The sequence below is a fragment of the Sinohyriopsis cumingii genome, chromosome 3 (assembly GCF_028554795.1).
Source record: "Sinohyriopsis cumingii isolate HCF-2022 chromosome 3, ASM2855479v2, whole genome shotgun sequence".
Lineage (NCBI taxonomy): Eukaryota > Metazoa > Mollusca > Bivalvia > Unionida > Unionidae > Sinohyriopsis > Sinohyriopsis cumingii.
In genome coordinates this window covers 68,757,243-68,784,971 of record NC_142963.1, presented here as the reverse complement: position 1 = coordinate 68,784,971, position 27,729 = coordinate 68,757,243, and the positions used below count along the sequence as shown (strand labels likewise).

General features: G+C 34.4%; 2 protein-coding genes across 3 annotated transcripts in view; one reads left to right on the top strand and one right to left on the bottom strand.

Annotated features, from left to right (window-relative positions):
* The window catches only part of LOC149803043 (uncharacterized), a 56,686-nt gene extending 45,752 nt beyond the window's left edge, over positions 1–10,934 (top strand). Inside the window, exons 12-13 of one of the 2 annotated variants that reach the window (XR_016420122.1) lie at positions 270–380; positions 10,416–10,934. Coding sequence is in view for 1 of the 2 variants with exons in the window: in XM_089952595.1 (XP_089808721.1) it covers positions 270–327 (58 nt within the window). In the remaining variant the exon portion in view is untranslated. Of the gene's footprint in view, positions 1–269; positions 3,943–10,415 lie in introns of those variants that run through there. The other variant, XM_089952595.1, reaches the window with a different exon arrangement.
* Positions 10,935–10,951: 17 nt separating this feature from the next.
* Positions 10,952–27,729, bottom strand: part of LOC149803042 (DNA excision repair protein ERCC-1-like) — a 29,673-nt gene continuing 12,895 nt past the window's right edge. The window contains exons 6-12 of the mRNA XM_089952596.1: positions 27,195–27,294; positions 23,074–23,150; positions 21,902–22,001; positions 21,346–21,417; positions 17,594–17,662; positions 15,250–15,316; positions 10,952–14,589 (exon numbers count right to left, since the gene is read on the bottom strand). Coding sequence (XP_089808722.1) covers positions 14,549–14,589; positions 15,250–15,316; positions 17,594–17,662; positions 21,346–21,417; positions 21,902–22,001; positions 23,074–23,150; positions 27,195–27,294 — 526 coding nt within the window. The 3' untranslated portion in view covers positions 10,952–14,548. The remainder of the gene's footprint in view (positions 14,590–15,249; positions 15,317–17,593; positions 17,663–21,345; positions 21,418–21,901; positions 22,002–23,073; positions 23,151–27,194; positions 27,295–27,729) is intronic.

The following is a 27,729-nucleotide window of genomic DNA, read 5'->3' as shown; positions in this document are numbered from 1 at the left end:
TGAGTTAGGGTGTTCTCTGGCCCTTTTATGCGGCTTCTAACCAACTGTCCAAATTAAGTTTTACAGTAAGAAGAAGTCTTAGACACTGGTGGGGCATTTGAGTTCCATGAACATATTTTTGCTTGTAAGCATGGCTTGCAATAATGAGGAGGAGGAAGAGGGAATATTTTATCCTTGGCTTTCTTAGTATCATGAATATAGTTAAAAAAAGGTAACTATTTTCATTGTAAGTTGAAATGTGCTTAAATATTTTAGTGTTTTTATTTCAGCTTTGTTCCACCAGACAAGAAGGAGCTACCAGGACTGCCCTTCCTTTCAACCAGATAATCAATACTTTCCAGTAGTCATGGAGTAGTCCTTTCTCTTACCATTACCTCACAGTAACAATATATCAGATGTTTTTTTAATCTATATTAGAAGAGATAGTCTGCCAGTAATGTATGCTCTAGATTAGTATTCTGTTTGTATGTTACAAATACATGAAACAGCCTTCAGGGATAATTTGCTTTTTTGCTTATTTCTGAGAGATTTTCCAACCAGTGTTTGCAAAATTTAGCACATTATTGAATAACATAAAGGAAATTTTTTTTCTTTCTGTTTTTATGTATCCATATGCAATTTATTCCCTACGGCAGTATGCTGCAGAAGATAAAAGGCTAAGTTAAACGGGGGCTATAACACCATAAAATATTACCAAACATAGTATAAGTCAACCAAGGTTGTCCTCATATAGGGTTACATAACAAAGTTGTAGTCAAACAGGGGACATAACTGCATGTTATTTTTCTTCTGAAAAGGGGTATGTGTGTGTGTGTGATTTGGATTTTTAACATAGCTTTAACAATGTTTCAGTCATATCACTACAATGTCTGCAGTGTGAGAGTTTATAACGATGGTACGCACTGGGGCATCATGCCGCAGACATGTAGCCTGATGTCCCACCCAGTCACATTATTTTGACACCAGGCCAACCAGTCCTAACACTAACCTCTTAATGCTGAGCGCCAAGCGAGGCAGCTGTTAGTACCATTTTTGTAAGTCTTTGATATGACTCAGCGGGGGATTGAACCAACGACCTACCGCATCCTGAAAAGGGGTAAAAATCAAACATAACATTGGTCATCTTAATGTACGGCCCAAATTCCATTCCAGTTCCTGAATCCCTTCAAAAGCCAATGCCTGGAAATGAAATTGAAGGGCAAAGTTTCTAGTCAGACTGAGATCATAACTATGAACTTAACCTGTGTATTTTTAATGTTAAATATGATAGCAGATTGGTTTTTTACTCGATGAAGACTGTCTAAAGTTAATGAGCAGAAACAAAAATTAAAAAAGTTGTAAGTCAAAAGGGAGGACAGAACTCCATAAACTTTGATGGAAAACTGAAAATCAAACATAATTTAGAACTTTGTAACATATAACCCATGCCAAATTTGAATTAAATCCATGAAAGTCTTCACAAGTTATTGTCAGGAGACAAGTACAATTTTTATTTGATTCAGGTTTTCTTAATCTTAAGCCCCATACCAAATTTCTTTTGAATCCATAAGTTACTTCGGAAGCTGTTGAGCAGAAGCAATAATGAAAAGCAAAGTTCAAGGTCAAATAGGGGTGAGTGATTTATAAAAGATCTGCTGGTGCATTATGCGACAGCTGATCTGGGTCTGTGCAGTTTGACTCAAAAGTTAGTATATATGGTACATAACTAGTATTTTCTTCTTTTCAACATTTGATTTTCTCTTGGATATTTTGTACATTCTTTTAGCATTATAGCACTAAGAGTGTATTGTACATGAGAAGACAGAGAGATCCTTTATTTGGACAGCCATGAGATTACATGTTACAGCTCAGGGAAAATGTAATTAGCAATATAGCTTATCATTTTGTCTATCACTAGATACATTAATGTGTGTGCAATGTCATAAATGCTTAAGTCTACCTCTAGAAAATCTGAGTGGGCTATGCTTGTAGAGAAGAGCTTCTGACTGTTTGCTTACCTGTCCACAAGGCCAAGAGAGCTTATTATATGGCCCTATTTTTGTACATCAGTTTTATTGTAAACTTCTCAAAAACGGCTGGATCAGTTTTGATTAGCAGAAAGTAGTCCGATAAATCAACCCCCTAAATCTGTGTTGATACTGATAGACGACATGTGGGTCTAATGTCACCTGTTCATTAAAATGTGCAATTTTGCTGCATGCAAATCTTTCTGGAACAAACCTGCACACACTTTAGACAAATACTGGCAATTGGTAATAGCCATATCTAGTGCAAAGTTCAGAATGTCCACAGGACAGATGGTTGCACTATTCCATGTGGATTTACAAGTCACCAAAGATAGGATTTGCTCCAGAAATACAATGTACATGTCACCAAAAGAAACCTTCAGCTGACAGTAGCTACAGAGCTGTGAGAAATAAGTATTAGTGTATAAAATATATAATGTGTTTAGCCAAAAGTGGCTGCAGAATTTTGCAACTTTTAAAGAAGAGGCGATATCAGCCCCTAAACCGAAAATCAATATCATCACGGGTAAAGTGCTGATTTATCGGCCTAGACAGAAAGCAGCCTGGTATGAAGGGCTTTCAAAATTTGTACAAATGATGCTGATTCACCTTTAGTTATGGCCACTATTATTAAACAAAAACAAAAAAATTTAACTTCTCAAAAAATGTTCAGCCTAATTTGAATAAATTTTTTCAGTTTTCTGGTACAGAGGACTTTCAGATTTCTACAGATGATGCCAGTCCACCATAAAATATGGCTGCCATAACTAAAACATTTCTTTTTAGAAATCTCTCAACAGAATAGGATGATATTTGATAAAAGGCACAAAAAATTCAAGAAAGGCTCTTAAGTTTGTACAAAAGATGTCATGACCAACTTAATAAATTAGGAACACCTTGAAACAACTTCTTTTCAAAAACTAATCCACAGAATGTGACCAAATTTTGAAGAAGAAAAAAGCATTCAGGCATTAAGGGTTTTCAGATTTGCATCAGTTACGCCAGTCTACAATGAAGTATGGTAGTCATTACTAAGAAGAGAAAAACTAATAAAAATCTTGGGAAAACCCAATAAAAATCTTGTATACCACACCACAAAATTTGACCACATTTTAAAGAATCATCAAGAAAAATGTTTTTTTAAAGTTTATTAATTCAGATAACTATTGATTACTAAAAATAGCATTCTATGACATCCTTTGAACAATTTAAAAAATGTTCAGCATACACGTAATTTGTATCAAATTTGACATCGTTGCATAAAAGACTTTCAATTTCATACAAACGATGCTGATCCATAATATAATCTTGGAACTGTTACTAAAAAGAGAAAACATTAAAATGACTTCATCTAAAAAACCAGTCAACAAAATTTGTCCAAGTTGTATTGATAGAAACCATTCCTGGCAAAGCCACTTTCAGTATTTGACAAAGAATGGATGAATGCACAGAATAAAGAAAAACAATTGTCTTCATCACAATCGACAGAATAGGAAGAAATTTCTACAGAAAGCACCATATGGACCCAGATTTCTTGGCCAGCTGCTCTGAAATTTGATTGTTATGCAGATGTCAACTCGGTGAGCAAAATCAGGTCCACTTAGGTCTGTTTCTTTTACTGAATTATAAAATCTTTTTACAAAGTTGCAAAGTGATTAATTTATTAGACATTATTCCATTTTTATTTGTGGGATATTCATTTTTAAAACATGTTGTAAACAGTATATATTACAGCTCAGTATTTTATCTGAGCCATAATTGTTAAGATTAGATGCTTGAAAAAATATTTTACAATATTGTCATACTTGATGCAGATGTAATCTACCCTGCAATATTGCATTTATTTTCTCTTGTCATTTAATTCAAAGGAATGTGGTGTTTTTTATACAAATTTTGTATCAGAAGTTAATAAATAAAGTAACTCTCAAAACGTTAACTATTTTCTATATGATAAGACTGAATTTACGTGAGCATATTTAGTTGATGTATCATTCTAATTATGTGTGCAAATGTTTATATGTGAACTTTCTGGATGTAATCCAAGATGAGGATGTTTCCAGTCCCTGAATGAGAGTTCCCACAAAATTATTATTGAAAATATCTTTCTTCCACACCAAAAACAGTAGTATAATTATAATAATTCTGTCTGTCTTCACATGACTGTTAAATGGCATAAGCTAGGCAGAATGATTTAGCTGCTAATTTCAAGCCGCATAAAACAGTCAACACCCATTTGATTTTGTCAGCATGGTTGGCTGGCTTTGGTGTTTGAGGTTTGTTGACATGGATTATACTGTATATGCCCAGAAGTAATTCCCCAAAGATTAAAGAGATTAATTGATTTTGGTAGGATTAATAAAGAACTCAATCAGCATAAAAGGGGTAGGTTTGGCTTTGGTCTTTAAAGTTGATTGAGATGCCTGAACATGCATTATCTCAAAATGCAATAACTCCAAGATCAAAGCAACCAAAACATCAAACGAAATTCACTTATCAATAGAAACATGAATTTCACTGATTGGAATCAAGTTCAATGGACATAAATATGCATTTTACTCTTTACATAAAGCTGATGTTAATATTGGCTACTGTGGCAATAATGACATTACTCATCTTGCAGCATATTAAATGCAACAACAAATATGCCCTACTTAAATCTATTTTGGAATTGGTATCAAATATGGATAAAAATATAAGGACCAAGACACAGTTTGCCCACTTTAGAACTAAACATAATCTAATGTGGACTGTACTTCTTCTTGTAGGGTTTAACGCCATTTTTCAGCACACGATAGGCTATACATGGCGGCCAATATTAATGGTGGAGGAAGAACCCGGGAAAACCCCGGAAAGGACCACCAACCCACGAGAAGCTACTGGCAAGCTTTCTCACATACCCACATTAGCCGAATCCGAGACTCAAACCCACGCAGACAGAGGTGAGATGGCAGTGATCCGTAACGGAGAGCACTTTAGACCACTCGGCCACTCGGGGGCCCTGTGGACTGTACTCTTCAACAGATAATAGCAAAAAGCAACACATTTTGTAAAATTCAACGAGTAATTTATCTCCCCAGAATACAAAGTGAAACTTTAAAAAGAACTTACAGTATTATGAATTAAATCAGAAATTGGCTATGGTGGCAAGAATGATGTTACATGTCTTGCAGCATATTCAAGCATTTTAAATATGACAACAAATACACCATCACTGAAATCTATTTTTGGAATCTGTATTAAATGTGGATAAAAATAAAAGGGCCAAGACACTGCCATCTTTAGAGCCAGAGATAGTCTAATGTGAATGTAGCTATGTGCTTTTGCATGAATATTAATATGGGTATAGCTATGTGCTAATACAGAGTACTGGGTCTTTCATGTGAATGGTGTTAATATGGATATAGCTATGTGCTAATACAGAGTACTGGGTCTTTTATGTGAATGGTGTTAATATGGATATAGCTGTGTGCTAATACAGAGTACTGGGTCTTTCATGTGAATGGTGTTAATATGGGTATAGCTATGTGCTAATACAGAGTACTGGGTCTTTCATGCAAATGGTGTTAATATGGGTATAGCTATGTGCCAATGTAGAGTACTGGGTCTTTCATGCAAATTGTGTTAATATGGATATAGCTGTGTGCTAATACAGAGTACTGGGTCTTTCATGTGAATGGTGTTAATATGGGTATAGCTATGTGCTAATACAGAGTACTGGGTCTTTCATGCAAATGGTGTTAATATGGGTATAGCTATGTGCCAATGTAGAGTACTGGGTCTTTCATGCAAATTGTGTTACTGTGGATGTAACTATCTGCTAAGGCAGAGTACTGAGTATTTCATGCGAATTGTATTCATGTGGATGTAGCTATGTGCTAATGCATTGTGAAGTACTCCAAGTATATTAGGGTATACAACTTTAGAAATTCCGCATTACAATAGAAAAGTTTCAGTTCAATGTGGAGACTCATTTTCTTGTAGATGTAATGTGACTACCTTAACTTTAAGGATGATAGCTTGTGCAATGCTGGAGTATTTCACTTTTTGAAAAAATATTTTCCAAGGGTCAAAGCAATCCAAAATGACATTAAAATGTATAGGCTGGTCTGAATTTTCTTGCACTACTCTAGCTGAACATCTACTCCAAATAATGATCACTATACAGAAAAGTATGGGAAAAAGTACCCTACCACTTATCCATAACCTAATGGCTGAACGAGTATTTAACAGTAAAATCAAATTTAGACAGGTAGAGGATCATAGATTCTTATCAAATACACAAAGAAAAGTGTACTTTGAAAAGGAGGATAAAATTATTGAGATCACATGTTTTCTGCAACAAAAGTTTGCACAGCTGATTACAGTCAAAATCATTAAAGATTCCCAAAGGTTTCATACTTTTCATCACTTTCATCATTTTCTTGCAGATGACTATTATTGCAATTAGTAAAATTGTAAAAAGCATTTTTCTTGTCATAACCAGATCACTTTTATGTTCAGTCATTCGCATAGTTGACAGTCCTATGAAAGATTATGGAAGCAAGTAACCTCACATTGGTGACATCATAATGTAATGGTCACATCATTTGTATAACTTGTACAGCTGGCATTTGATTTTACAAAAGCGAACATCCTTAATACTAAATCTTGACTTTGTTGACATGCCATTGCCATCAAAAAGGCAAATACACATGTCTAGCCATTCACAGATGAACTTATAAAATCAGCATTATCTTCTGTGTGCAATTACATTATGCATGAACCCATTCAAATCTTAGAAGCTGTTAAATGGTGCAATATAAGTGCAAGTCTTTGAAGAGAATTGCCATTACATTGTATCATGCATGGTCCACAACCAACCCAACACCCCACCCCAAAAACCCCATCCATCAAGAATTATCAGACAACATTTGTTCAGCTAAAGAACACTTTTCTATGTTGAATATCAGGAAATAATTGCAAAATAATATTTAATTAGACGCATACAAGGTCATACAGAATAAATCACAATTAATATTACATTTACAAAAACATTTACATTAACATAGCAACAGTAATAACAGAAATAATATGATATAAATTTATATGATTTATATAAATTGTTTTCCATGAAATAATTTAAATTTACTTAAATAAATTACATTTACATAAATGATCATTTTTGTCTATAATAAACATATTCAATCATATGATAAACATTTTTATAAACAGATAAATAAAGATCACCATTCTTGACAAGATTTTAACCCCTGAAAGAAGGAATTCTAATATCAGAATACTATCTATATACATCATGATATGTTCTACTGTTAACTATTTATTAAGAGCACATGTACTTGTGCAAGTTTAGAATCCTAATTTTCATCATCAGGTGTCCTCTATATTTTAGTTTTGACCTTTTAACTTTACCCATGCATGCTGGCTGTCATATTTTATTATGATACAGTTATGCATTGAACAGACTGAACCTAAATACACTACAATGAGCTGTTCAAGCAATCTGATGAATCTATATGGCTCTAGAAGCAAACCTTTTCGACCACTTTATACTGCTATACCAAATTACCACTTGTAAATACACATCTGTAAAAAAAAACAAGTGGATACAATTTGACTGGAGAAATGAGATTGTTCACTCCAGTAGTAAACACTAGACTTTGCTGGATATTAGTGGTTTTTATTTGCATAATCTGTCATATGCTGCAACACTGGTAATATGTACATGGCATTACAAGCCAAAAGACCTATTTATTCACAAAATAATTGTATATCTTGGCAGATTGATCAGATATTTCAGTGCTTTAGGTCTGTGAATTTCACTGGCAAGCCACTGCATCCAATCAAAATGAACTTGCTCAAATTTGAACATTCCTACATGATTGAGAGGAGGGGAGCACACAATTAGAATGGACTCATAAGGAAACAATTTCCAACTGCCAGTCCATGTTGTATCTTTTTCCTCCAATACATCTGTAATGGCTTCTCTCTGGTACATAGTCATACTTTCAATGTTACACTTACAAAGTATCCTTTTTAAGTCTATTGCCTCTACTGTTTTTGACTGATATACAATGCAGCACTGTTACATGCTATTGGATGGTTGGCATTACATACTAAGGGTTGCAGCTATGAAATCCAATAGATGTTGCTAGGACAAAGCAGTGAAATATCTGGTTGATCTGCCAAGGTGTAGATGATAGGGTTAACATATCAGAACCTTGGCTAGTGAAGATGCCCAGAGATGTTACAAAGGAAGTGTGATCTTGTATGGTTTTACATGTGGAATCAAGAGAAAAGGCATGAAGGGATGTAGCAGCTGGTATTTTTTGACCATGAGATCAATGGATGATGAGGCCTCAAGTGACTTGGAAGGCTGAGGCTGGTAGATGCAAAAAAATTCATCAATTGATTCTTGGAAGGCTGATTCTTTTCTGAACATCTCCAGATCAATAAAGGAAGACAATGTATCCCTTAAAGAGCAGGACTGGTACTGCAAATGTGACACAAAAGACAGGCCAGGTTGGAACAGATCAGAAGATTTCTAAAATTTGATCAGGAGTTTTGACTGCAAAAGAGTGAGGGTTGTTTATCGAGATGATTTTTAGTATGCACATGGACAAAAATGTCTTTAGATTGTTGGCTGGACAATAAAATTCCAGCCAGGTTCCGGAAAACAAGCCCTAGGAATACTTCGTGTCAGAGTTTTGCAGCAAAACGACATTAGGATGCCTATCAAGATCAAGGTCTATAAAGCTGTTATCCTCACCTCCCTGCTCTATGACTATGAAACCTGAACAGTATACCACAGGCTTGTGAAGCAGCTCATGCAATTACATGTGCGCTTACTACGGTCAATCATGCACATCCAATGGCAAGACAGGGTGTCCAACTTATAAGTCCACAAAAGGGCCAGTGTTATTAGCAATGAGGCACTACTGCTGAAAGCCCAGCTCAGATAATATGGTCACATCGTTTGGATGGAGGAGACCAGAATACTGAGACATATCTTCTATGGTGAGCTCAAGCAGGCAAAGTGGAAATGATGGCAGCACAGAAAAAAGAACAAGGATAACCTTAAGCGTAGCAAGAAACGATGCAGAGTCCAACCCAGTGAGCAGGATGTCTTAGCCATGGACCAGTATAAATGGTGCATGCTCATAGCAAAGGCTGTTGAACTAGTGGAGGATGACTGCCACCAATGCCTCACAGCCACAAGATAAAAACAGCATATCACTGCATCCCAGACTATCACATCTGCAGACTTCCTATTCTGTGGCAATGGGGCAGTTTTTAAATGTAACTAAAAGGTCATACTGGTATAAGTGTTTTTCAACCAATTTGTGATATCCTTCTAGAAATGGTGAACAAATAAACTTCCAATCATACAGGCATTCAAGGTTAAATAAAACAATAATAATACATGAAATAGTACAGTTTTAAGTGACCTGGACGATTGGGGAGGGATTCTAGAACAAATGTAGCAAGAGCAAAATTCTATCTAGTTGGTGGACCGAGTGCTAAAGATGAAAAATCCTGAATGAATTTAAAAAAATATGATCTGCAGCATAACAATTTCATTTTAAGAAAGAAATAGTCCCAAAGACCAATGTCTGAATCACACACTACTCAGAAGTAATGAAAAGAACAAAGATAGTACATTTATTTTTCCTTTCGCAGTCATTTTGTGGATTAGGGAGAAAATTAAAACATGCAATTAGAAGATGATTAATGTGGAATATTAAATGTTGTGTGTACTGGGAATCATTAAACATTTTATTTTGAGAAATAATAAAAAGGATGAATATCATTATTGACACATGGAATAAACATCATTAAACAACTTAATCACAAGGATCATTAGGGGTATGATACCTTTGATGAAAATTGGCCGACCATTGGCAGAAGCAAGATAAGATGGAGAGACTGACCATAATAAATGGTTTTGGCAGACACAATAGAGTATTCTGATTTTTTTTGTCATGTTTAATTGTTACTGTATTGTTCAAGATGTTTTAATAGGAACTATTTAAGGGCTTCTCTTACATTTTTTTGTTCAATTCAAAGCAAAATGACTAAATGTATATTTTGTCCTAACGTTAAGAAAGCACACTGAAAAGTATTACAAGTTCAACAATGCTTGGATATCAGAGTTCAAGGTTCTGCAGGCAAGAAGGAAAGGTCCTAACTTTGCACTTTGTTTCAAAGTTATGCATCTTTTGTATTTCATAACTTATTTGAAGTTTTCATGAACATAAATTTAGTTAAATCCCATGATAAATTATATTAGTTAATATATTACAAGATAATTAATTTTAAAGTCGGGATAAATTATTCATAAAAGCATACATACATCATGTACTTTTTCACTGTTTATTTAAAGTATAAATCATTCTTTATTTTTTTTAACAGGGGTGAAACCTGTCAACAGATTTCTGGATCTCAGTCATGAAGAGAAAGAAGCACTTAAGACTTGGGAATATATCTTGGGCTGAATTCAGGAACTTCCTCGTGGAGTAAACATATCTTGGAGAGCACTCAGCAACCTTACAAACCCAGCACCATGGAAACCAAAGCTAGAATGTCTTTGCAGGCTGGTCATAGTTGTCATGTTATTACAACATTTTAATGCTGACACAGATGACATTCTCCATTATTTGCAAAATACACAGTGTTTTGGGGGAAAATCTGGACCAGAGAACTATTGACAGCCTGTTAAGTGTGAGGCTTAATTGTCACGGTGAATATCGTCAGCGGTCACCAGATAGTCATCTTTCGAAGGAAGCTAAAAATCCTACTTAATTTTATTGTTAAAAATCTTTTAAGTGACTTTAAGATTAACAATTATTTCTTTTTCATTAATTGCCAAGATATTGAGTCATTTTAATTATTATTTTAATATTACCATCTGAATCTGAAACTTGCTGTTTTGCTACATTATGAAAAGAATACATATTATACAAAAAATGCATTTATTTTATTTTCAATCCCCTTGAAGAATGCAAAATTCATGCCAGTAAAAAAAAATCTACTGGTTTTAAAAACCAATCTACTGATCAAAATTTGAAAATCTAATGGTTTGAGATACTGGTTCTGTCACATGAATGCAATTAACTGGGTTTGTTTCAAGAATGGCATATTCCTGTATATATTATAAAAAAATCTTTCAACAGTAATATTCAATTTTCAAATGACTTCACAGCTCAACCATGGAATGCAAAGCACAAGTTTACACATGGCAGACATACTGTTACATAGAACTATGCCGATGTTTTAATCAATTAAACTAATGGTTTGCTTCATATTTATTTATGTTCTAGAGTGATTCTCTCAGTCATATAAATGATAGTGATGGATAAATATGACTTAATTTTGGTTGTTGTTGTTGTTGTTGTAGGGTTTAATGCCATTTTTCAGCACAAGATAGGCTATACATGGTGGCCAGTATAACTGGTGTAGGAAGAACCCTGGAAAACCCCAGGAAGAACAAAAGACCCACGAGAAGCTACTGGCAAGTTTTCTCACATACCAATGTTAGCTGAGCCTGGGGTTCAAAACCCACACAGGCAGAGGTGAGATGGCAGTGATCCGGAATGGTGAGCACATTAGACCATTCTGCCACTCGGTACCCCCTTAATTATGGTAGTATTGGATATCTTATGTGCATCTGTCAAGAACCATGTAATTGTGCAGTAAATGGGTTAATGCCTGATGGCTGGCAGACTGAATAAGTGCTTTCACCTTTCTTCATAGTTCTGGAATAATCCATATTTTAGCAATATAATGCTTTATTTACAGGCTTAGAACAGATTCTGGAATAATCTTAAGGTAGAGTTGAATTCACTGTAATATCAAAGATGTTGTCACAGATGGTCTGTTATGAATAATATCATATCAGGTCACTGTGTTAATCAGGCTTGTATATTCTGAATAGTAACTTCATGATGTGTTTGAAATAGCTGCAAGTCCGTGTTTTTAGTTTTAATGAAAAAATTGTATTAAGTATTATGACTATGATACATGGTGTTAGTAATGCAAGAAATGAATATTGGGATTGGACACTGTACCATTAATTGTCAGCAGAATGTTTCACCAGTAATTCATTTCATTGGATAATCATGTGGTTTACGATAATACTATGCCATTGTGTTACCTATGTACCTACCATAAATATTTGCTTATTAGTCAAGTCCAACTGCAAAGAACACTGATCCTACTCTGCCATCACCTAGTAAACAGGCAGATCAGGGTCAATGTTGTTTGGTTTAATGATTACTCTTAACAATCTGATTAGACCCAGATTTGACACTGCATTATGTGATGGCAGATCTGGGTTTATGCAGTTTGCAGATGGACTTATAAGCACATTTACATGGTACATAACAATATCCCTTATCAAAAACACAGTCACGCACAGTCTATATATATATATCTTTCATTACAACAATACTGTGAAACACTTTATTTTCATGGGTTTAAAATTTCATGGTTTGGGTAAAGAGTGCATATTTGTGGGTCCCTAATTTTGTAGATCTATCATATACACAAAAAAATATGTACATGTCTTTGTAAACATTTATATTAATATTCATTTCCATGCATTTGCGAGCAAACATATGTAAACAGTACTGCAGCTATTAAGTTGATTAAGTTATGTAATCTGTACTGCAGCTATTAAGTTGATTAACTAAGTTATTAATTGATAATATATGGCAAAAATTCTGAGATCTTAAAGATAATGCCTACTTTTCGATACATATCTGAGTTAAGACATTTAATATCATTATTGTAATCTGAAGTTATTAGGCTGTCAAATGTTCTTGAAGACTACTATCAAAGCATAATTTTCTCATCAATTAGGGATTAGGTGCCTGACAATGCCAGTAAACATTTTTTGGTTTCATATAATCCTGCCAAAACTGCCCCGTGGGAACCCATTGTTGCTGGATGACCTTTTCTTAGTGGTACAAAATTGGATCTGTAAAGTTCCAATAAATGACAGTGTTAATAATTCCCATATTGTGACGGATGGTGCTGAAGGAATTGTTACAAACCACGCAAAACACGAACTTCAAAGATATGGACAGTGGATATGTACACTGAGATCAGTTGACCTGAAAACATCTATCCTTATGCCAGTTCATGCTAAGTGGTTTATTTACACACATGACAAAGAAGCACTCTGAGGAGACCTGACTAAAATGGGCTTTAAGAAAGTGAGACTAATCTGTGAATTGTTTATGTAACTGTTTGCCTGAAATGTGCAAAGATGTATATATATATATAAATGGGAATGATATGTGCTTTGGGAAATAGAGGATCTGGAAAGTGAGCCATTAATGCAGCACATAGAGTTTTTACAACCATCCATGAGTTTTTTTGCTCATGAAATTTTGCATTTGAACTGAATTGTAACCAATTAGTTCCAGTTGTCCTCGTCATTGATGTACTTACCCTGAGGTATGTCATATTCTCAGTATAATAAGTAGCCATAAAAACAAAGAAAATGCAGGTGATGCCTTTCCAATGGATGTGATTGGGAGTGGGGTGTGGAAGTTAATGTTGCCATGGCAGATATTTCATTGCGAGTTTAAATTCACGGCCTAGCTCATCCATAAAAATTGGAACCCAATGAATTTAAAGTGTTTCACACTACTGATATTGCAACAGAATAATTTATACATGATAGGAACTGAGGTAATTGTTTTTCATTTAAATCTGTTAATTTATAACATGTCACAGCAAGGGATATCTGTAATCTGAATACATTTTTTCAGTGTTTATTCAAGTACAATGTTCTTTTCTTCTACTCATCATACCCAGCAGGTCTTCCAAACCCTATCATCCTGTTAACCCTACCTAAACGTGTCCTACCCTCCTGTAGGATTTTTGTCATTATGCCTTGTTAACATTTCTGATCAATATTGATGGTTTTACACTTTTTATACACAAAATCAACCTGGACTTCTCTTTCTTAGGATGAACACTAGAATGGTCAAGAAGTCCAAATGATGATGTAGTGAACTTTTCAAATTATCCAGTTGCAATTTACATCATTTGAGCAGCTACTAAACTCAGCAACTAGACTTTCAAACCATATCTCCCAGTTGTTTCTGTTACACATTTCCACTCCATCTTATGGGTGAGAGTTCTGATTTTGTTTTACTATTGCTTATGAGTCCTACTCCCTCTAAATCACAAAAATCAACCTGAACTTTCCTCTCTCTGTGTTAGGTAGAGCTCTGGAATGGCCAAGAAGTCCAAACAATGATGTAGTGGAACATTTCAAACCATCCAGTTGCAATTTACATCATTTGAGCAGCTACTAAACTCAGCATCCAGGTCTTTCAAATCACATCTCCCAGTTGTCGTGTTACACGTTTCTACTCCATCTTATGGGTGAGAGTTCTGTTGTTTTTGTAACCATTGCTGATGAGTCCTATTTTCTCTAAATCATACCCATATTTGTATGCAGTCCAACATGGCATCTGTCCCAGTCATCACTTAGTTACAGTAATGTCCAGCAGATGGAAGTGACGCAAATGTTACCTGTCTTCTTTCGAGGTACTAGGCTGTGGTTCTTTATCTGAAAATATTAGTCATTGGATAAATATTCATATAAAGAAGTTCCTTGTTTCAAAGAAGAAGGACTATTTAAGCCTGATAATTACCATTTATAAGTGAGAAAAGTAAAACTGCAAAGTGTACTGGCAGAGATATTGCATCACATAATGTGCTAGCAGATCTGGGACTATTTAGTTTGTTAGGAGTTCTCAGTAGAATAAACAAAACTGACCCTATTTCAAGCACATCTGTGTTATTTTCAGTTAGACAAATACAAGCATGTATTGATACACAACTTCAAACATAAGAAGCTGCAGCTTACACTGGGACTTAACACGGATTGGTGCTTAAAATGAAACTATCTAAATCATTATTTATGACTGAAAAGATCAGCATACAGTGTCTCCACCTGCCACCTCACCCCCCCCCCCAGCTAGTTTTCAGGTTAACAGAATATGCACATATTTTAGTAGTTCAGTAAGAATAAGATTTCAATCATAGTCCTTCATTCTGCTTGAGAATTCTAAGCAGAATAAAAAAATAATTATGCATTATGACAAGCTTCATGCTATGACTGAACCGCCAAAAGTTGACATCTGTAATTAAGTTAATAGATTTACTGTTACTGTATTTTAGTTCAAATCATAACATTATAAACCATGTAACACTGATGGTGACGTACCTTTATATATCTTCCTCTTGTTTGATTTCAAGAACGGCTCATGAAATACATCAAAGAGCCTTTGTGCCTGGCAAGTAATGAAAAACAGAAATAACTATGTGAATATTCATTAGCATATGACTTTTGAAGACTGATTAAGCATTCTATTACGATATTCCACAATCTGCTGTAAACAGTTACATTCTCTTCTTGGGAAATGGAAAAAAATTTAGTATTTTATAGTTGTTGATAACCAGCTGAAACTGATTGAAGCATCTGAAACACAACCTGATAATTCAATAGCTAGAAGAAGAAAAAAATTAAATTATAAACAATGTTAATAAAATTATTTGCATATTAAGGTTTCTCCATTTTATTTGTCATGTCATCAAACTACAAAATATGACAGGACCCAATGTCTCTTGCATAAATGAATCAAGCAAAAAAGAATGCATTCTGACTTTTCATTTCCAGCATGTGTATATATGAATATAGGATGAGGATCAAGTTGTGACAGATGGGGCCACACATGCTCATAGGGCATTACCCAGATAGATATCTAACTTACATCTCTTGCCAGGTATTATGGGTATGACTGTTATTAGATAATCATTTGAAAAATAGAATTCACTGCTTGGGGTGGGGAGGGGGGAAATTAGTATAAGCATAAAAATATACCACAGCAAACTACAATGCCTTGCAGAAAATTACCAACATTGACTTGAGAAAATGTCTGATATGTACAGGAACTTTCACTTCTATTTTTGTGTTCTATCAATTAAACGTCTGAAATTTAACAGCTCAGAATAAATTAATACTGAGCTGTCATGGTTTAAAGTTAACATTTCAAACTGGTGAAGTATTTTTGCAGAAATCTGGAAGGGTATATCTACAATACTATAACAGTAGACTTCCATGAAACTTAGTGTGACAAGATCAGTTTTTTAAAAGGTCTTTTATATGAAAAGTCATTAAATTTTTGTTTTCAAAGTTTTAGGTGGAATAACAACTTAATGGAGCAAGAACACATAAAGAGCATTCAACTAACCTGACTCTTTTAATCGTGATACTACCCCTTCAGAATAAAATCTCAACTACAGTATCATATAGATACTCACTTATAGGCTGGATCCATTTGCAGACTGCTGAAAGAGACCTAGATCTACCATCACATAATGCCAGCAGATCTGAATCTATGCAGTTTGCAATTGGAAATGACTTTTAGGAGGGTATATCTGGTACATGCATTTTACTGTGTCTCAACCCACATAGGTATTCCTTAATCTCAATTTGAACCCACTGTAAGTAATTTAATTGTGTATAATACAGATTGCAATACATGTATAAATCTCAACTGACTACCTATCACTGACCCCTCTGACAGTGCTATTGGGGCAGTCTGAATCAATAGATAGATGTATAGATAAATAAATGGAGAAAAATGAATTTTACAATTCTTTTTACTTCAATTACATATAAAACCTTTTCATGTGTATGTCAAATATTTAGTCTAATTTTCATACATATAGGTGCTTGTATATATATGCATTTGCTCAGAAATTGACAAGTCTGCTTTGATCATTTTTTTCCCATTTGGATTGGAGTAGAATCCAAAAGCTTGTGTCAAGCAACAAAATAATGTTAATGCCTGATGATGTGTCTTTACCCAGTCTCCACCTTCAGTATTCTTCTTACTTTCCTAGTTTTGTTGTTATACTTACAAGTGAGTTGGGTGTTCATTCTGTGTATAAAAAGGCATATTTATGCAGCCAGAAACAAATGAGACTGAAAAGTCATAAAATCATTGGAGATGCAGGTGGCAGTAAAATGTCTGGTAGAGGTTCAGAACACTTAGGAATCCCTGACACAAACACACAGGGACACATGCCCAACACAGACATTCATGCAAATTAAATGGGCAATCAAAGGATGTGAAAAATAAAATTTAGGTCAGACATTACTGCTTGGGACAATAAATAGGGGGTCTGCTGAAATTTACCTGGATGGTTATCAAGGGGTTGTATAACAAAATAATAAGGTCCAATTAGTTGTGCCTGGGAAATCCTCTGGGTCTATATGGGCATTTAGTTCCATAGCAATCTTCCCAGTAATTCTGGAGCAGTAACAATAACAAACTTTTACTAACAGACAATGGATGGATAACAGGACATTATATATGCTCTTCTGCTAAATGACCAATGGAGCTAAAAACTGAACACATAAAAATCTTGATCATAAAGATGGACAGACATACAGTTGGATATGCATATGGCTGCCAAAGTAATTACTACACAATGCATTTGCTAAGGCAGGCTTGACAACTCGACATTTTTTTCTCAGGGAGATTATTTAATACTATTCATACTTTTTGTGGTCCAAATCCTGGGCACAAAGACAGATCTTCCTTGCTTGCTGCCACCATGCCTTCAACACTCTATGAAAGAAATATTCAACAAGTAAAGATCATTTCCATAAGAAGGGATACTGATTTATTCCATGTACTTTATAAACCAATAAAATATCTGAACAGTTCAATTTCAAAAAGTATACATTTCCTTTGAAACACATAAAGGTAAAAATAGATGCTACACACTACCTGTACAATGAAACTCCATGGCAATATCTAACAGTGGCAAAGAAAAAGAAACATAAGATAATGATTGGCATAGTTTTCTTTTTATATCACAAAAATATAGCAAAAACATTCAAACATAGTTTTTTAAATTTGTTTTTTCCCTTTAGTTCTCTGTTTTGCTAAGTCCAACAAGACACCGCTTAAGTTAATGTATGCAGCTACAAGGAAATGTACTTTATTAACAACACAGAACTACTGATATGTGATCCTGGTCTTGCTTTTTCATACAATGATAAAAAAACATGTGCTTATAAAAAACTGCATTTACATATTTTTAAACAATGATAATACTTCTGATGGAAGAAAAACTTTCACCCATACACTTTGAAAAGAACAAGAAGATATGAAACAATATGATCAGTAATTGGATGAAAGATCACACCAATATTATTCAAACAAGATATTAATAGCATAAACCTTTTTTCTCCAAGTTTGATCAATTCCTGTTGAAAGAACAGTCTCTAGAGTCCTACAAAAATCTTGGTGACAAATGCAAGATCACATAAATATGCACAGATCTTGTTTATGCTAAAAATCCTCCAAAATCTTCAGGATATTAGCCTAATAACCAAGTCTGCTTAAAAGCAGTCAGTCTCTCAAGTGATATAATCCTCAATCAATCAAGTGCAAGATCAACTCATTAATATGCATAAATCTTACTGATAGTACTGTTGTGTATATCTAATTTGTATTATCTGTTGGCTTTTCTTAATGATTACACATCATATATATCTGTATGTTGTACCTGACCTTGTCCAAAAGCAAGTTCATGGCGTACCTGACCCGTAATAGTTATTGTGTGTGAGTGTTTGTGTTTGTTTGGACTTTTAACAAGGCAGCTGCCACAGTGCCAATACAATTTTTATAGGTCTTTGGTATGACTTGGCAGGGATTCAAACCCATGACCTCCCACATCTGAGGCAGATGCTCTAACCACACAGGCCAATGGAGCAGAGTTTTTTTGTAAACAACATAATACATAGTTCAATATTTATCATTATTAATGGTAAACATATTTATAGTCTTGATTCTGGCCTCAGACTCTTCTAGAATGGAAAATGGCATTAAGTTGACAGATTGTTTCCAGAAAATGATAATTGCGACCTAGGTAAAGTAGAGTGGTATATAATCTTGTTTGTTGGAAAAATTACCCATTCTTGCCTTAACCCTTTACCTCGAAGAGTGTATGGCTTTGTAGGCAGTTGATACACATGTACCAAAGTTACACAGTGCAGTGTGCTATAAACAGAACACCTGTCACCTATCTGACTCCATATGCATAGGCCTGCCTGTTAGCTCATAGCAGTGTAGTTAGTATATGTTACATTCAACATCAATTTTATTCAATTTACATTTTTGGTACACATCTATTATGTATCAAAAGATTTAAAAGTAAAATTTGATTGTTATAGTTGTTTCATTATTTTTCACAAAAGAATTTGTTATATGCTTTAAAATCTTGAGAGAATTCATTCACCATCAAACCAGCGAAGCTGTGTGATCGAACATGGCTGCCATTTCTCATACCTGAAATTTACCAGTTCTTTGTCTATGTCTACGTAACTAAATGATCTGAATTTGATAAATTATAAAAACTCAGTGTCACCTACATCAACATCAGAGCCTTTACCTAAGTTACTGAAGCTTTCTTAGTTGTGATTCTAATCATTCAGACACCAGAAAATACTGAACTAAATCCGCAGCCTCCATTTCTCCATTTTGGAGAGTGGAAGATTCTTATGCAGTTACTTTTGATAGCAGATTACGACCAGAGCCTAAACAGTAACCACCAGATTTGATGTAATGGTCATTCACATCAATTAATGTAGTATCTAATATTGGGTTTTCCCTGAAGGTGGCACTAGAAAAACCAACTGAAAATAGCTGATGTTTACAGCAGGTGTCCAAAGGCACTTCCTTGAGAATGGGGTATAGATGTCCAAAGGGGCTTCCACGAGGCAAAGGGTTAACAACTTAGGCAGAATCATTCTTCTTGCTTTATTCAGTTTTTGATTTGGGTGAATTTATTTATTCAAATTATTATTCATTAGGAATTACAAAGTGCTCAATAACATTCTTGGACTGGAACGTTAATTTGAAATTAAAGTGAAATCAAATAAGGACATTTTGAATTATATAACTGTGATACATAAAAAGACTTAGCACATTATCACACTCAAGGCCAATGGCATATTAAAGACTAGAGACACATCAACACATTCAATATTGGAATGTTTTTGGAATGACAATGAAATTCAATTGGAACTTCATACAGTTTGACTTGTGATAGAACTTCTAGGACTATTTGGGATTTAATTCACAATAATGCAAGTTCGATTTAAATTTTCACTTTGTATTTTAGTGAAATAATCTATTTGCTGAATTTTACAAAACTTGTAGTTTTATGCTCTTTTCTTTTACTTAGTTTAAGACCATAGAGTTGTAACTATACAAAAATATTATCTTGATGGCATAAGTCTACTTGCCAAGTATAATAAAATATATGATTTGAAATAGAGTCACTTAAGTGGTGAAAAGCTTAACCAACCAGATGCAAAATCACCTCAATAATATATGTAGTTCTTCATCATAATTGAACACATCCAAACTGGATCAGGAATACAAAATTTCTAGCATGGTAACAAGCTCTGTCAATCACAACCAAGATCATCTCATTAATTTTGCATGGATCTTGTGCATTATCAAACCCAACTGAAATCTTAAACATATAAGCATATATTTGACGTTTGATAAAAATTGTTTCAAAAATATGTTTCGAAGAGTATTAACAAGCTCAACCAATCTGATGCAAGACAACCACATTAAGATCCAAAGATCGTGCTCATTATGACATCGTCTAAGATCTTTATGACGTTAAGCCCATGTTCCAATTGAGATCAAAACTGGATTAGAATTAGGGCTTCCCAGAATGGTAATCAGTTGAGGAAATCAGATGCAAGATAACCTTATTAATATGCATAGATCTCACTCACTATCAAAACTGTCAAAGGTCTTGATTATGTAAACATATATTCCAGGTCTGATCAAAATCAGATTACCATATGGCCTCCAAGGTGGTAACAAGGTTAGGCTGGCAGATGCAAGATCACCTCATTAATATGCAGGAATCATGCTGTTGAAAGATAGATAGGTGAGCTAATAACAGCAAATAACCCACAAGAAATAGGTCTATATAACAGATGCCCTCACCAATATGATGATACTGAAGATTGGTTTTAATATACATTGGACAAAGTTGTAAGTTAAACAGGTCAAAATTCAGTCTACCAGAAATATATCTTCATATTATAAAATGTTTTATTAAATCTGGTTTAAATCCAGTAAGTGCTTCTGAGGATATTATACATCTGTGAATTTGTTACAGACAGGATAGGACAGGACAGATGGACATTGGTAATACTATATACTACCTCCACAGAAAAATGTTGGGAAAATTAACACAAAACAACACAAAAACTTACTCCAAAAGTGGAAAGCAGAGTCATGCAGTCTGTCTTATTTACAGATTTGACAGTAGTAAGGCTATCTATCAACTGAAAAACAAAAAACACTATCAAGCATACAATGCAATTTTTTCCATGAATGATATTTTTCTTAATTCAGTGTCCTTGCCCAATTTGCCCACAAAATATGTTCATTAAAATTTACATAATCTAAATTTAAAATATACTTGAACTTTCTTATTCAAAGACAAACTCACAGGACCAAGATTGATGAATATCTCATTAAATATATCTATTCTGTGGAATTTTACTATTTTTTAAATACATTTTAACGCAGTTTTCAACAAAATGATATAACAAAATCATCCAATTTCTCTGTATGCATTATTTTCAAAGAAAACTAATATTGTGCAGAAAATGCTATGCTATTAAATAGATAACAAGGTTTCTTCAACGGCAATAGATGAATTTAGACTGCACTGCTGATAATGGTTCTATCAAGATTTGGCAAAATGGAGTACTATTAACTCCCATCATCTTCTACAATCATGATAAAGTGTACTAAGATTTCTACCTTTGATATATAATCACTATCAGTTTTCTCCATGATAGCCTCTGCAGGTTTATTCTCATATACTTTGTAGGTTTCCAAGTATCGGCCAGCTTCTTCAGTGCTAAGGATAATACAAGGAAAGGATTTAGCTCTTTAAGAAAATAAGTGTTAGTACACTATGATTCATCCTTCAGTCACTGCAGAATATAAAGTAATAGTGCTTATACATGTAATAAGGTAAAATTGACAATCTCCTTCTCAAACCTACAATTTCTGATGTTACCCTTCATTGAAAAATAAAAAGTCAAGAAAGGAAGGAAGAATTAAACTGAATAGAAAAGGCAAAAAGAATACACTAAGATTGAATCCAAGCTGAAAAGTGAAGCTTCCATATTTTCCCTCATTATATTATCACAACTTACAAGTAACTGTACCTAAGCTAGCTTTTTGATTTTATATATATTAGCCTATCTCATTAAGTCAAGCTGAAAAAACCAAATGTGTAAACAGTTACAAAAACATAAACGTCGCGACAAGTGCTACAATACTTCTACCATTTCTACAACCACTTTTAGGGTTAATGGCGGAATAAAGTTTTATACAGTGGTGAGTACATTTTCATGCATGTGACTTGAAACTAATTTGGATGAGTTTCTTGCACATCACCATTTCTCAGTGCACAAATTCATACAAATTCTGGGTAGATTGCTCACTCTGGGAGCACCTCTAGTATGCGCTAAGTTTCAAAGCAATCTACTAAAAATGGCAAGAGTTGCATCAACATTGAGGCAGGGATATAAGAACAACAGAAGCAGTCATTGCCTCCACTACATCAATATGTATCTAGAATTGCCAAAAGCTCTAAACATTATGGACAGCAGAGATAGTAATTAACTATATCACCCACCCTGACAAATTTTTATTAATATTCCTAAGAGAAAATTCCTGGTCAATATTAAAAACATAGATTAGGATATCTATTGTTGTCTCATGGTGTACAAAAGCCCCCATCAGAATGAACAGCAAATTAAGTGGTCTTCAAGGATGTACAACCAGAGTTACATGAAGAAGGATTCTGGTTGGCAATTTTAACAAGCAAATAATTTAATGGAATTCATCATTTTAACTTGTATCAATACAATGGTTTATTTTACATATTTCTCCTTTTTTTACAGTCAATTATTGTTAATCACCTGAAAGCTAGCATCAGTGTGAAGTCTGCCAAAATACAAATTCTGGCAAGTTCCTTTAAAAGATGATGTGGATCTTTCTGAAACCAAGGAAACAAAGGATATTATCAAATGTATTATGTTTATGAACAGTGTATCCAATATCAGATACTTAACATTAATTTATACAGCATACACATGCAATATGAAGTTAGTGTGGTATATGTTTGGGCTTTAAAACAAAAATGTAAAACTGCATCATATGTTAACTATAGCTAATAGTAACGGGTGTACTGCCAATGACCCTGCTTTCTACAATCTTCTATGTAGGGCTTTACACAGAAGAACTTTTGTTGAAAAAGACAAGTATGGGTCAACATGGGCATTCAGGTGCCATAATGTTTCCAAATGATCATAATTCCAAATCAATCAAGGTCTCAATGGTTTTCAGTCCATGCACAAAATGGAAGGTTTTAACATTCCCAAGTCCATGATTCTTGGTTGACAGAATGGGCTCCAGTGTAAAAGGACCAATATGTGTCTATATGTAGCCAAGTTAAAGTTTGATTGGAGTCCTTGTTCACATAAAAAGGGCCTGTTAACACTTGGGTTTTGAAGATGCATGTTGAAGCAGTGCAAGATATAAGCAACTTGACTAGATTGTAAAAGCCATTTCAAAGAATGCTGGTCTTTTTATGTATGCAGAGTTGCCTACCCCTTCCAATGAAAAATAGTAAGATTGGACAAGAAATATAGTAAGGTAGCTGCTGTAAACAATTTCTCTTTATATGCAAAAAAAAACCTCCTTCAAGGGGACACAACAGTCCAAAAGAAGATTCAAACACCTGTGTAGTGATAAAAAAGAAGTACATGCATGTTTAAACATTTTTCAGTTTTCTTTGCTATGAAATTCTTGACGCAATATTAGGGAATCTTTCCTAATGGAAGTTTTTTGTTAAGTAATGAAAAATGACAAAAAGAAGATCCTCCACCTTGGCATTAAGTTTGGCAGAAACCTTTACTGCTGCAAGGTGAAACAAATTAACATGGGCATGCGAGCAATAACATTTTGGCTGTTTATGTAAAAAATATCCAAAATACTCCTTTGTTTCTACCAACCATCACATTAGCATTATCACATACAAGTGAAATTATATTATTATGTAGAAAAGACATTTTCATTTCAGTATCAATTAATTTAAATATATTCTCTCCAGTGGCCTTCTTTTTTACAAATAGGCATAGACAATGTCCTAGAAATAACTTGTTCTTCCTTATTGTCAAAATACCTTACCATAACTGGATATTGCTGTAAGCCCAAGTCACTACTTCCTTCTGTGGCAACAGAAAAGGCTTTGCATTTTATATTGCAACCAATGTTTTCCTTTTTTATTAAATAAAGTTCATTTACAATGTTAAGTTTTACTCCTAGCACAGCTGTATTTGGAACTTACTGTAGAGTCAAGGAAACATTTGACGAACAACTTGCTCGCAAAACCTGGCATAATTATTTGTAGATTATGCCCCTTGGCAAATTCACTAAAACAAGTTTCTGCACTAATAATGGCAACATCTTAACAGGAGATTTGTTTTTGGACTGAAAGAACAATTACAGTTTCTTTGACGAACTTTGCAAGGCAGCTAAATCCTTGCGTTTTCTGGAAGAAACGTTTTTTACAATCATCCTTCCCTCTGTGTGCTGTGCTGAAAAGCTGACTACATGTCTTACAAATGGCAAAGGTTTCAATTTTTGGCAATCTCTGGGTAACAGGGAAAAGTTGCACTTATTCTGATTTGAAATTTTGTGCTCATAGGTTTCATTTAATCTTTCTTGGTGGCTCATAATTGGAGTCAGTTTTATGAGCATATTTTTTCTTTGTTGCAATATTTGGTTACACTAATATCAGCAGTCAGAGAAATCCTGTGCTTTTTCCATCAGTCAATAAACAAACACTGCTACTGTCAAGTCGAGAAATGAGGCAAATCACCAAACACAAACAAATTTCAGAACATCAAGAAAGTGGATGAGTGATGTTCAAATAGTAATACCAAATCTGAATGAAAACAACTGACTCCAGAACAGAATTTATGATTTTAACTGAAATTCATATGGGAAAGGAAAAACGTAATGGCATAAGTTATACCTGAAAATAATGAGGCTTATGCCAATATTGTAAGGGTAGGCAACTCTGAATATATAAGAGATGGATGGCTGTTTGAATTCTGTAAAAGGCTATTGGCAGAGCAGGAGGAAATTGAGGTCAGAAGACTATTCAATCAATGCACAAAAGGTCAGGTTTTCCATGGATAATACCAGATCTAAAAAGATGGTAGTGCTGGTGATTATGTATATTTGAACTCATAAGAAAGTGAAGATAGCAACAACTGAGCTGGAAAAGCAGGGTATCTGGGATGGAGAATAAAACTGGGAGTCTACCCTGGAGATTTCCAGGTATTCACTGGAGTGCCACCAAAAATCCAAGCTGAGTACCAAGTTCCCAGAAACGGGGAGTTGCTGTTACAGGCAACAGGTCACAATGGAACCGGGCTGGTGATGGATCCAATGCTGGTCCACAATGATTTAAAAGCTCCAGTTACTGTACTAGATATTGTGAGATAATGACTCACCAAACTAGTGACAGTCATGCTGGCATTTGCGACAAAAATCAGGGTTGGACCTGATGAGACTGAGTCCTGGACCTAATCTATGTGTTTGTATTGGGATTTAGTATACCAAGAGTGATCACAGTAACCAGTTCCAGTGTTAGATTCTGAAGGTCAAGGCTGTTCTGGAGCTGGAGGCATGATTTGGGGCAGACTCACTTCTGGTGCCTAAGTCACCTACTGACCATTGAGTAAATGATTACCATAGGCAGTGACAGTGTCTATATGAAGTGATGGAATGTCCATGACTGGTTCACACAAGCGGCTATACCATGTCAGTGTTGATCCATTAGCCTGTGCTGTGATTTAATGCTCTAGTTATTGCACTGTGGAATGGATATACTGGGATCAGTGTACCAAGTCTTATAATTCAAACAGTAGGTTGAAGCACATGATGGCAAAGATTGACAGATTTTCTCTGGATGGAAGAGCTTATTAAGTCATCTGAAAATTTGCAGCAGAGGCAGCAACAGTAGTAATACTGATCGCCTCTGTATCCTTTTACACATTTCTTGGCTCTCATTTACCCAGATCTATTAAATGACTATTCCTGCTAATTTCTTCCTCAGTCCAATGTCAACATATGTCACATGCATGATTTTAACAGCACCCCAAACAACAAATACTGTATGATAAAGACAAATGTCCTAGGTAAGCAGATAATTTTTAGCTAGTTTGCTAAAACAATTTAATATGGGATGGTTAAATTTGTGAGGTAGTAGTAGTTATCCTAAGATATTATGATCAGGTAACATATTTGAAAAAGAAACAAGTGTTCTGTAGAACCCTGTATCTCATCTACATCTGCATGCTTGTAAGTATAATCCTGTATCTTTTATAAACTTTCACACAAAATTTAAATACCAGTGACTATGATACAAAAAAGATTCTGAGTATAGGCAAGAGAAGAACTAGAGGAACTAATTGCATGTTGGCAACAAGCTTTAGATGTATAGCATAATCATCTCAAAGTTTCAGTTGAATATAGCAACTGATGCAGATGATCAAAATTTTAACATTGTTAATAACAATGACACATGTTTGCCACTTAAAGAGGTGAGACAGACATAACAGGACATATTAGTATATTAACTTTAAACTTATTGTACTAATATACCAAAGTTCAGATGAATGCAGCAACAAATGCAGACAATTAGTGCCTTTAAAAAAATGTTAACAAAACACTTGAACATTCTTCACCAAGATAAAACAAGCATTCTGCCTGCACAGGTGAAACAGGCAAGGGCTTTTAACTACGAGGATATCACAGCATAAACTTTGGACTATAAGGCTATTATCAATGAGTTTCACTTAAATGCAGCATCTGATGCAAAAGGTTTCTGACTTCAACAACAATACAGAACTTTAATATGGATCATGCCACCATCAACACGGGAAAAGTGACTACTCAATTATTTGCACATATGAACAAAATGTAAATTCATAGTAGACGAGGAGAGAAAGAGACATTAAAATCTTACAATGTCCACCTGCACCAGTAAAACCCGTAGGTCATAGGCCCTTCCCAGCTCTTTCATACGATTATGAATATAGGTTGGATTTAGTTGGTGATACCTCAAACTGAAATCAGAATGTTTACACAACTTGAATATAAAGAAAACCAGTTAAGCAACGGAATTTTGATGTTTTAATTACTAAGATCAAATTCTTCATAAACAATTTGGCCTAATCAACTGAAATAATTTATGAAAAATTTCATCTGAGATAAAATATACAGTAATCACTTGGTAGTTAGATGAAAAAAGTTAAAGAGACAAAACAATGTATCATACAAATAAATTTAAAAAATGCATGCAAACATTAAAAAGGCATTTCTCTTAATTATGTTTCAGGATGTCTTTATGTTTGCATTTTTGTAATATCATAACAAAGGGTTTCTCTCAAAACATTTGACAAAATATACATTAATGAAAACCTGTCTAGCTTTTGTCAACAGCTGTGACTGAATCCCCAAACTGTAAAGAAATAAGTATAAGATGTGGAATCTCAATTTGA